General features: G+C 43.8%; 1 protein-coding gene across 1 annotated transcript; it reads left to right on the top strand.

The window, feature by feature from the left end:
* The first annotated feature begins 2,499 nt into the window (after positions 1 to 2,499).
* On the top strand, positions 2,500 to 11,269 carry SCIMP (SLP adaptor and CSK interacting membrane protein). Its single transcript, XM_055089777.1, has 5 exons — positions 2,500 to 2,523; positions 4,164 to 4,263; positions 6,278 to 6,341; positions 9,198 to 9,271; positions 11,083 to 11,269. The coding sequence occupies exons 1-5, from the start codon at positions 2,500 to 2,502 to the stop codon at positions 11,256 to 11,258; spliced, it is 438 nt and encodes a 145-aa protein (XP_054945752.1). The 3' UTR covers positions 11,259 to 11,269.
* The last annotated feature ends 55 nt before the right edge of the window (positions 11,270 to 11,324 follow it).

The raw sequence follows: 11,324 nt of genomic DNA, 5'->3' as shown, positions 1-11,324 counted from the left end.
GGTGGGATTCAGCTTCCATACCTTTCCAGGACCTGAACTTGACCGTGCAGCCGTGACACACTCCCCACTGGCTGTACTCCCTGCCATCTCTCCCCAGAGCTCCTGGCCCCTCTCTGGGGACACCCCGGCTATTAAACTAGCCTGGTAGTCCAGAGAACATCTAACTGGGAACGGGATGTGGTTCTCGTGGGCCCCCTCTCTCAGCTGCATTCTTCCAAGAAGACAAGCTCTTCCTGGTTCTGTTGAGAAGGCCTCTGTCAGCAGTCCATGGGGAAGAGTGCTATTTCCCTGATCTTAGATTATGGGGAACTTGGGACTTTCATTCTTAGCTGTGGGCCCTGATCATTCATTCTAGGGACTCCCTTGGGCCCTCACACCACCATATCACTATCACATCAGTGCTCCTTTCAAAATAAGGTATCTTGACCCCCATTTGGCCTTTCCTTGATGATTTGGAGGAATCATGACTAACATCAACAGAGGAAGGCCCTGTGACACAGAGAGAAAGCGTTCCGCCCTCCCTCCTACCTGGGGCAGGTCATTTCACCTCTGTCTCAGGCCCCTGTCTAGAAAAGGCTATGGTGGTGAGGATGAAATGAGGTGAGCAATGAGAAAGCTCTTGCAGAGTGCTTGGCGCACGGAACACAGGCGAAACACCTGATGGCAATTCAAATCCATTCGATTTGTAAGAAAAAAACTGCAGAATGCTTACCATTCTGCATAGTTCTGAAAAGTGACCCATAGTTTCACTTTTTGACATCATCCTACTTCCTCTTTCTTCCCCAAGAATCTGATGAGAATAAAATTTCTTTGAACTTGAAATCTGAACAATGGGAAGCTACGCTATATGGTTAACTGGCCCTTTTTTCAATGTTATCAAAGTAAATGCAAAAGTTTAAAAATCAAGGAATTCAGAGGGTTTATAGTGAAAAGTCACAGCTGCCTGTGACTCTCCCACTTCCCTCCTCCCGTCTAGTCATACTCTTCAGATGCACAGCTTTAAATTCTATGTCTGGTTTCTATAGCTCTAAAGAGTATGTTTATGTTTCTTGTTGGAGAAATCCTTCAAGAGTAAAAGAAAAAGATCAAGAGATAGAAAATATGAGGGGAAAATTAGACTAAGAACCAGGAGACATTTAAATAAGAGAAAAGAGAATGAGTGTCCATCAACAGATGAATGGATAAAGAAGATGTGGTATATATACACAATGGAATATTACTCAGCCATAAAAAGGAATGAAATATCACCATTTGCAGCAACATGAATGGACCTAGAGATTATCAAACTAAGTGAAGGAAGTCATACAGAGAAAGACAAATATTATATGATATCACTTATATGTGGAATCTAAAAAAATAATACAAATGAACTTATTTACAAAACAGAAACAAACTCACAGACATAGAAAACAAACTTATGGCTACCAAAGGGGAAGGAGGAGAGGGATAAATTAGAAGTATGGGATTAACAGATACATACTACTATATATAAAGTAGATAAACAATAAGGATTTACTGTATAGCACAGGGAACTATATTCAACATCTTGTAATAGCCTATAATGGAAAAGAATCTGAAAAAGAATATTTTATATATATATGTATATATATAAAACTGAATCACTTTGCTGTATACCTGAAACTAACACAGTATTGTAAATCAACTATAGTTCAATAAAAATAAATAAATAAGATAATGAGAAAATGGAGGGAAGAAATTTCTGTCCATCTATCTATCCACCCATCCATCCATCCATCATTTCACGTATCTATGTATCTATTTATCTACCTGGTTCCCTAGAGCTAAAGAAGGTGAGATTCCAATTTAGGTTTGTGGAACAAGGAGGCTGCCTTCTGATATGTGGCATCTTCTTAAGTCCAGTGCCCTTTGACCACACTGGGCTCTGCACAACCAAATTTCACAGGCCCCTGCTGAGAGCCAAGTTTCCATTCTCCACAGTCTTCCTTTTTGCCTTTGGTCTTCTTTCTCTCTTGCTTTCTTTTGTGCACCCTGAGAAGGTGATCTACAAGAAAACATCTGCTGAGTGCATGCTTTGTGGGGGTGATATCCCCGGTAGATGACACTTCACTCCCTTAAGAGTGAATCCCTAGCACATCTACCAACATCAATAAATGACAAAAACATAACGTTGAACAAAAAAGTAAGCTGCAGAATCATGTTTATAGAAGAGTACTAGTTACACGTGACTGATTTGCCACATATAACTTTCTGAATAGCCAAAGAACATTATATTGATCAAGCCAAACCTTCACAAAAGAAATGATGTTTGCAACTAAAAATCCAAATCGTTATATAACAACTTAATAAATGAAGACACTATGACAGGAATACAAACACATGTTTAAATAGTAAGCCAAGTCAATAGGTCTTTGTAGTAATAATGGCTTTAGCAGCAGCCTAATTTGGCCCCTGTTCCTTGGCCCCCTGCCTGGGTCCCCACTGGTGTTGTTAATAATAGCTCAAAAGCATGAATCAGAAATGGCAGTACATGAACATGCATGGGTGAGTTTCCATTGGCTAAATGGTGACACAGGAAGGTGATTCTCATTCAACCAGGACATGTCTGGATATCTCCCAGGCCTCAAGAATCTTTTTTGTTTGTTTGTTTGTTTGTTTTTGTCTGTGTTGGGTCTTCGTTGCTATGCGCAGGCTTTCTCTAATTGCGGCGAGTGGGGGCTGCTCTTTGTTGCGGTGCGCGGGCTTCTCATTGCAGTGGCTTCTCTGGGCTCTAGGTGCGCGGGCTTCCGTAGTTGTGGCTCGCGGGCTCTAGAGCGCGGGCTCAGTAGTTGTGGCGCACGGGCTTAGTTGCTCCGCAGCATGTGGGATCCTCCCGGGCCAGGGCTCGAACCCATGTCCCCTGCATTGGCAGGAGGATTCTTAACCACTGCGCCACCAGGGAAGCCCCAAGAATCATTTTTATTTTAACATCCAAATGAACTAGCAAAGTGTCCATTCCGCAGATGAGGGGAGCCCAGGCCCTCCCCAAGATCTCCCTGAATTCCTGGAGGGTACTCCTACGAGTCCATCCTGCAGCCTCCTCCCCACCGTCACTTGGAGCCTGGCAGCTGCTGTTCTACTTGCCCGTGTGTCACCCCTGGCTTGAAAAACCACTGCACACATGTCATTTCTCCCCAGCTTCTGTTCATACAAGCTTCTGTTGTGCAATTTTATTGACGATTTGATGGGAAAAGACAATCACAGCACAGCACTTTACAGGCAACAATTGAAGACTGGATATTAGATGTAACTTTCCTACTAACGCATTGGTCATCATTTTCCACCAAGGGGACTTTCTACTGATGCTCCAACTTTCTGCTCTCTTCTTTTTTTTTTCCTAGCTTTCTTGAGATGTAACTGACACATAACATTGCATAACTTAAAGGTGTACTACCTGTTGATTTGATACACTTACATATTGTATAATGATTACCCCCATAGTGTTAGCTAACACCTCCATCACGTCACACAATTACTCTTTCTTTCTTGTGGGGAGAACATTTAAGACCTACTCTCTTCGTGACCTCTCCCTCTGCTGTGACCCTCTTCCCAGACTCTCCTCCTCTCTAGTCAGCCAGGCTTTAGCCCCCAAGTTCCTGTTACTAATTCAGTTTGCTTTGCATCTTTACCTTCTCCCTCTGACCGTGCCTCACTCAAAGAGACCCATCAAGGTATTTTTCTAACCCCCACCTCAAAAAACAAAAAAAGCTCTCAAAATTCTATCTCCCCTTTTATGAATTAAGTCCATGTTGCCCCTTCGATATAAAAACAACTGCAGAGAGTTACTGCTTTAAATGGCATTTTCCCTTCCTGTTGCATGTTTAACAGTATAAGAAAGAACAGTGAATATGTCTACAGTTTCTAGAGTAACTAATAAGTACATGTCTCACCTCTACTCTTCATAAATTCCCTGTGAGGTAGTAGACAATATCACTCCCATATTGCAGATGGGGATACTGAGGCTTGGAGAAGGTTAAGTCACTTGCCTGAGGTCTCCCAGCTGCTAATCAGCAGGGTTTGACTGTGAACCAGTGCCTGCCTGGTCCCTAAGCAGATGCAGCTGCACAACATGGTAGAGAACTGCCCCCAACGCCCCAGGAAGCCTTTCACTCATGCCTCATTCCTCTCTCTCCATTTTTTCTCAGGATCCCACGGCAATGGATTGGAGGGACAATTTCTGGATTATCTTGGCTGTGGCCATCATCTTTGTCTCCGTGGGCCTGAGCATCCTCCTGTTCTGTGTCTGTAGGTGTCTGTTTAGACAAGGTAATGACCGTCTCATTTGGGCAGGTGGAGGTAGGGGAGGGGAGAGGTGGTTATCAGAGTATTACGGCTTCTTTAGGGCAAAAGATTAGTCTGGGCTTGTATAGGCTGAACTCTGGATTTAGCATCATGCATTCTGGGTTTGAGTCCTAGCCCTGCCACTAATTTGTGTCTCTGGGCCTCAGTTTCCCCCTCTGCATAGTGAAGGGAGGGAGGTTACCTAATCTCCAAGAACTCTTCCAGCTCCAACGGTTTGGGTGAAAGCAGAATCTGTTTCAGGGCACACTGTGCACTAATGCTATCTCTCTTCAGTGTGGCTGCCAATCACAGCACCCTACCTCTGGGACTTGAAAGAGAGTACAAGTCCATGGAATGTCAAAAACTGTCTTGATTCCAAACACGTCAAGTTGTATACATGTTGCATACATGAAATACGTACAGCTTTTTGCATGGCAATCATTCCCCAATAAAGTGGTCTAAAAAAATGTCTTGAGGCCTGAAAGATGGATTCATTCCATGATCAACATGTTTGACTACTATGATTGCCTACTCTAAGACCATACTCTGAATTTTCTGGTATTACATCTGCCTCGGATAGAGGTTCTTAGCATTCTCGGACATAAATAAGCAGCTTCTTGGAGGATAAATGTAACTTTAGAGATCTACAAGTGGGTTTCTACTTTACCATTCATCTCCAGAAACATGAAACCCTTGATTCAATGGTGTGTTTTCTTGAGATCCTATCCCTTTACATAATGACCTAGGCCTGGAGTACACCTGGGGATGGTAAATACACTGAGAGGTACAGCCATCTTGCCCTGGGGCAACCTGGGCAGGCATACCTCCATGATCAAGGCACTGTCCTCCCATTGCATCTGGACACAGCCTCAGAATCCTGCTGAACCAGTGCTGAAAGGTCAGGGCTGTTCAAGAAGTGAAAATTTTGTCATTCTTCTCAATCTCTTTTTAGAGATAAGAAAATTAAGGTTCAGAGACAGGCAGATCCTTGGTTGAGGTCTCCTAGGAATTGGTAGCAGAGTTGGAACCAGAACGCAGGTTCACTGGGCTGCCTGTTCAATGTCCTTTCCCCTCCACCCCTTGATGGTAATTAGTCTTTTTTAATACAAAAAGTGTATTCTAGCCCCTATTGTTCTCTATACATTTTTAAAACATTTCATTTTTAGATATGGACAAAAATATGATCCTGAACAAAATCTTTACCTATGCTCTTTTAACTTGACCCACTCCTATTAACAAGCAGGTTATAATTAATAATAATAACTTACATGTCCAGCATATCACAGTTTACAAACTGCTTTTCCCATTCTTTATCTCATTTCCTCCCAACCATACTTTTGGCTATTCACTCGACCAGTATTTCTGAACGCCAGCTATGTGCTAGGTAGATATAGTTCTAGACAATAAGCAAACAGGCACAGCCCACATTGGAGAGTGCCTAGGCTCTGTGGTCAGACGGCCTGGGTAAAATTCTGGCTCTAGGACTTCCCTGGTGGTCCAGTGGTTAAGAATCCACCTGCCAATGCAGGGGACACGGGTTTGATCCCTGCTCCGGGAAGATCCCACATGCCGCGGGCAACTAAGCCCGCGAGCCACAACTACTGAGCCCGCATGCTGCAACTACTGAAGCCTGCGCGTCTAGAGCCTGTGCTCCGCAAAAAGAGAAGCCACTACGAAGAGAAGCCCACACACCGCAACAAAGAGTAGCTCCCCCTTGTCGCAACTAGAGAAAGCCTGCATGCAGCAACGAAGACCCAGCATGGCCAAAATAAAATAAAATAAAACAAAATGTAACTACATCTATAAAAAAAAATTCTGGCTCTATCACTTATGAGCTCTGCGTCCCTAAGTCTATTTCCTCTGGATGATTCTTCTCCCACATGTCCTGAACCTGCCGGGTCTCTGATCTCTTCTAAACTCTAAAAATCACAACTTTTGATAATTTTTCCTAAATGAATATGCTTATTTGTTTCCTTAGGCAAGAAATGGGAAACTGCCAAGCCCTTGAAACAAAAGCAGAGAGATGAAGAAATGATGTATGAGTAAGTGGGGGGGAACACTTCTGCTTTTTAATTTCAAGAACCACCTGTTCACTTCCATTCTTGCGCCCGCGCTAAGAATGTGTGCCTTAAATTCCAGGGAAATATTGTGTCTGCCAACTCTCCCCACTGTAAGGGGAGAGACCTCAGGGCTTTGGGGGTGCAGGGCACCACCTGGCTCTCTCTGCTCTCCAAGTCCTCCCAAGTCTTGTCTAGTTTGATAGAGGTCACAGGTCAGGCGCTGTGTTCTGGGCCCACCACTCAGGTTAGGTTTACCCTTCTTTTCTTTAGCTGGATTACAAGTAGAGTCTTCTAAAAGCTATTGTGCTGAAAAAAAATATGCCATTCGCGTTACTTTTGTATTTTCTGATATCTTTGAGGCTTTGTGATTGCTATCTCTGTCGGGGGGGGGTCCCCAAGACCACCTTTAAACTGGATTATTTGCTAGAAGGACTCACAGGACCCAGAAAAGGTTATAGGTTATCACAGCGAAAGGATACTGATTAAACTCAGCAAAGGAAAAGGCACATAAGGTGGAGCCCAGGGCAGTTATCCTCTTCCAGGGGAATCACACAGACCGCACCTAATTCTCCCAACACTGATGTGTGACAGCATGTGTGAAGCATTGCCAACCAGAGAAGCTCACCCAAGCCTTGGTTTCTAGGGTTTTTATCAGGGCAAGTCACAAAGGCAAGGAGCGCTTGCATGACCTACTTTAGCTAATTCAGTCTCCTGAGGCCAAACTGATACAGAAAGACCCAGGGCTCCTGGCAAACACAGCAGGTATTCCCCATCAGTCACATTGTTAGCATAAAATATCTGGCTAGCCCAAGGCCCCTTAATCCAAAAGCACTCTTATCAGGCAGGATATTCCAGGGGTTTAGAGATTATCTCCCAGAAGCTGGTCAAGGGCCAGTCCTTTCTTTAAAACGTATGCACAGGGAATTCCATGGCGGTCCACTGGTTGGGATTCTGCGCTTTCACTGCCGAGGGCCTGGATTCAATCTCTGGTCAGGGAACTAAGATCCTGCAAGCCACATGGTGTGGCCAAAAACATTTTTAAGTAAAAATTAAATAAATAATGTTTCTTAAAAATAAAAATAAATTAAAAAACAGAAATATAAAGTCAGGGCTTCCCTGGTGGCGCAGTGGTTGGGAGTCCGCCTGCCGACGCAGGGGATGCGGGTTCGTGCCCCAGTCCGGGAGGGTACCACGTGCCGCGGAGCGGCTGGGCCCGTGGGCCGTGGCCACTGAGCCTGCGCGTCCGGAGCCTGTGCTCCGCGGCGGCGGGGGCCACAGCAGTGAGGGGCCCGCGTGCCGGGAAAAAAAAAAAAAAAAAAATATATATATATATATATATATATATATATAGAGAGAGAGAGAGAGAGAGAGAGAGAGAGAGAGAAGAGACTTTCGTTGGGGCTCAAGGGATTCAGCAAGTAATAGATCTCTTCCCCACCAATTCTGATTCCCTTAAGGAGTCAGACAAATGTATCCTGCAGTTAGGTAACCAAAGTATTGCCTTTATTGAGGATAAAACTGACACTGCAGAATGTGGCTCTTCTCCATGGCCAAGTTTGCTTCCTAATTCAAAACCAGGCAAACTTTCCTGCATGGTACATAGGCAGCCCTGGACAGCCTCAGGTCTCCCCTACAGGGCAGGGCCCTTTCTCTGAATGGCGAAGACTCAAGCAGAATATATGCTTTAGGCAGTCAGGCCGGCTCTGGAGGAGAAAGTGGGAGAAGCTAGATTTTTCCCCAAGTCAGGTAAATGTCCCTCCTCTCCTGGGAAGAGCCACGGAGGGATGAAGTGAGGTCACTGATGGCACTCTAGCCACATGTCCCCTTCTCCACTCACCCCAGCAACGCTTCTGCATTCCAGGGGACTTAAGCACATACAGGAGGCCAAAACTCAGCTCAGAAGAATCTAGTACCAGTTTGGAAAGCAGATTACACAGAGGGGATGGGGGGTCTGGGTAAGGAAGCTTTCTTGGAGTCTATCTTTTTATTAAAACTTCTTACTGAAGTATAATATAAACAGAAAAGTACACATGGTAAGGGTACTACTCAATGAATTTCCACAAACTGAACAGAGCCGGTAGGTGACACCCAGATCAAGAAACAAAATTACCAGCTCCTAAGCCCCATATATTCCCTTTCAGCCATTAAACCCCAAGGATAACCACTACCTGAAATAGTATAGGCTCGTTTTTCCTTGTTTTTTATGCTTCATATACATGGAATTAGACAGTATGTGTTATTGGTGTTTAGCTTCTTCTGCTCAGCCTTTTTTTGTGAGATTCACTGTGTGTAGTCGTAGATTGTTCATTCTTATTGCCATAGAGTATTCCACTGTGGGAGTGAACCATGATGAATTCATCCATTCTACAGCTGATGGGCATTTGGGTAGCGTCCAGTTTGGGGCTGTTATGAATAACGCTGCTATGAACATTCTATAATGTATCTTTTGGTGATCAGCAGGATATATACCCAGTATTGCTGTCACATGGTGTGTGTACATTTAGCATTAGGAGTACATCTGTTTTTCAAATCAAAATACACCTGGTGCTTACCTCTCCCTTCTAATCCAGCTCAGATGAACACAGGAAGATGAGCTCTAAGTTATAGTGCTTCAACTCCCTTCCCTCAAATCCAGCTGGTCCCTGGGCTAAAGGAAATGGTTTCTTTAGAGTGCCAGTTACAAATGGGATACAAGACCTAGAAAGGGAAGGAAGTGCTTCCAGTTTTCAGGGACCAAGATTTGAACGTTCAACTCTATCCACTTTCCTTGACGTTTTCTTTTAAATCAATAGGTGTGATCAAAACCAAACACTGACTCCTCTTCTTCCTCTCTTCCAGGAATGTTACCAATCAATTCTCAGTCCAGTTACCCCCTCTGCCACCCAGGGGTGTGCTTTCTCCAGAAGTTGCCTGTGAGTGTATTTTGCTGATAAGAATCTCATTCAGGGTAGAATAATAAATTTATCTTGGTGTTTAGTCAGCTTGGGCTGCCCATAAAACAATAACATGGACAATGCGGCTTAAACAACAGTAATTTTCTCACAGTTCTGGAGGCTAGAAGTCCAAGATCAAGGTGCCAGCCAATCTGTTTCTGGTGAGGACTCTTCCAGGCTTGCAGATGGCTGCCTTCTCCCTGTGTCCTCACATAGAGGGGAGAGAGCTCTCTGGTGTCTCTTCTTATAAGGACACTAATACTATTGGATCAGGGCCACACCCTTATGACCTTATTTAACCTTAATTTCTTCCTTAGAGGCCCCATCTCTAAATACAACCACACTAGTGGTTAGAGCTTCACCATATGAATTTTGTGGGGACACACACATTCAGTCTATAACAGTGGAATTTGCAGATGGCAGCAACCTGTTTTAAAGAGATGAACTAAGTTTTAAGGGGGCAGAATAAGTACCAATGCTTCCAATATTCAATGTGTGAATTCATATTCAAAGTCCAGCTTGCAGCATGGGTGTAAAGGAACACTGGGCCTCTCAGACGTCCTATCAGAAAAACTCTGCCTGGTTCCCTTGACTGGAGTGTTCTTCCTCAAGCTGTATACAGAGCTGGCTTTACCGCACCTTTCAGGTGTCAGTTCAAACGTCACCACCTCAGAGAGGCCATTCCTGACCATCCTATATAAAGAAATCCTGCTAATTTTCCTTATGAGGCTTATGGCAATAATCCTAAGTGGGCTTATTTAGTTATCCTTCATTTGTTCATTATCTATCTCCTCCATTATAATATAAACTCTAGGAAATAGGTGCCTTTCTTGTCTTGTTCACCACTGTTTACCCACCACTAAGAATAGTGCCTGGAGCTTACTAGATAATGGATGAAAATGTTTTAACTGAATGGATAAATAATAATATTAGCTAACATTTATTGAGCAGGCACTGTGTGTCAGGTCCCATGCTAGGCACTTTATAGGTACTATCTCATTTAATCCTCTCAACACCTCTATGAGGCAGGTACATTATTATGTCCCTCTGACAGAAGAGGACACTGAGGCACAGAGAAGTTAAGCGACCTACTCATGGCCACACAGCTAGTGACTGCTGGACCCTGAAGATGAACTTGGATCTAACTGCAGAAATTTGTGTGAAATGAAATGGTGGTTGTTTTTCAGGTTCTCTTAGGAAAAGATGAGATTGCGGTGAGGCAGTTCCAGGCCCCACCAAAGGTGGAGCTGAGCTGTTTCACTATCTTTTTCCTACCACTTTAGTCCATTTGCTATGTACCCATCCTCCACTAATTTGACCTTTTGAAAACACCACTGCCCACCTCCTTCTTAGCAGAGGGATGGTGGACATGAGCAATTATAGATAGTTCTGGAAAGCAGTGTAAGTCACTGTGAGGGATGTGCCCAAAAGGAAATATGGTTTGTATCACTTCCTTATGAGAATTAGTATCTATAAACACAACACTACTCATTTGGCTACTAGCTCTGGTCAGCTTCTTGTCTAAACTTCTGTTTCATGGTTGCTACTGCAGTGCAGTCAGGCAAAGAGACACTGGAGTCAAGATGTCTGACCAATATTTGCCACTTACTCACTTGGGTGAGCCTGAGACTGTGTCATGTGTGGGCTTTAGTGTTCTCTGTAAAATGGGGATCTGGTCCACCAGGAAGTGAGAGGATCACCGAAACTCATGAAAATCATGCAGAGCCACTTGGTCAAAAATATATAAACACACAATAGCTTTGCATTTAATACCTTTTTGTGTATTCTAGCCCCACAGGAAACCCCAATTCGGCCACCAGCTGCATACTCATCAGTAAATAAAGTTAGAAATAAGAAGACAATGGTCGTCCCAAGCTATATTGAGCCTGAAGATGACTATGATGACGTTGATAGCCCTGCATATATGGAAAACCTTCATCTTGAAACAACCGTTTCTTCTTTTTGACAAGCAGAAGAGGGTTGGTTCACACAGCTTTTTTTTTTTTTTTTTTCTTTTTTTTTTGCGGTACGC

This window comes from Physeter macrocephalus, chromosome 14 (genome assembly GCF_002837175.3).
Source record: "Physeter macrocephalus isolate SW-GA chromosome 14, ASM283717v5, whole genome shotgun sequence".
Lineage (NCBI taxonomy): Eukaryota > Metazoa > Chordata > Mammalia > Artiodactyla > Physeteridae > Physeter > Physeter macrocephalus.
Note: the sequence above shows the minus strand (reverse complement) of the source record. Positions and strands in the feature narration are given on the sequence as shown.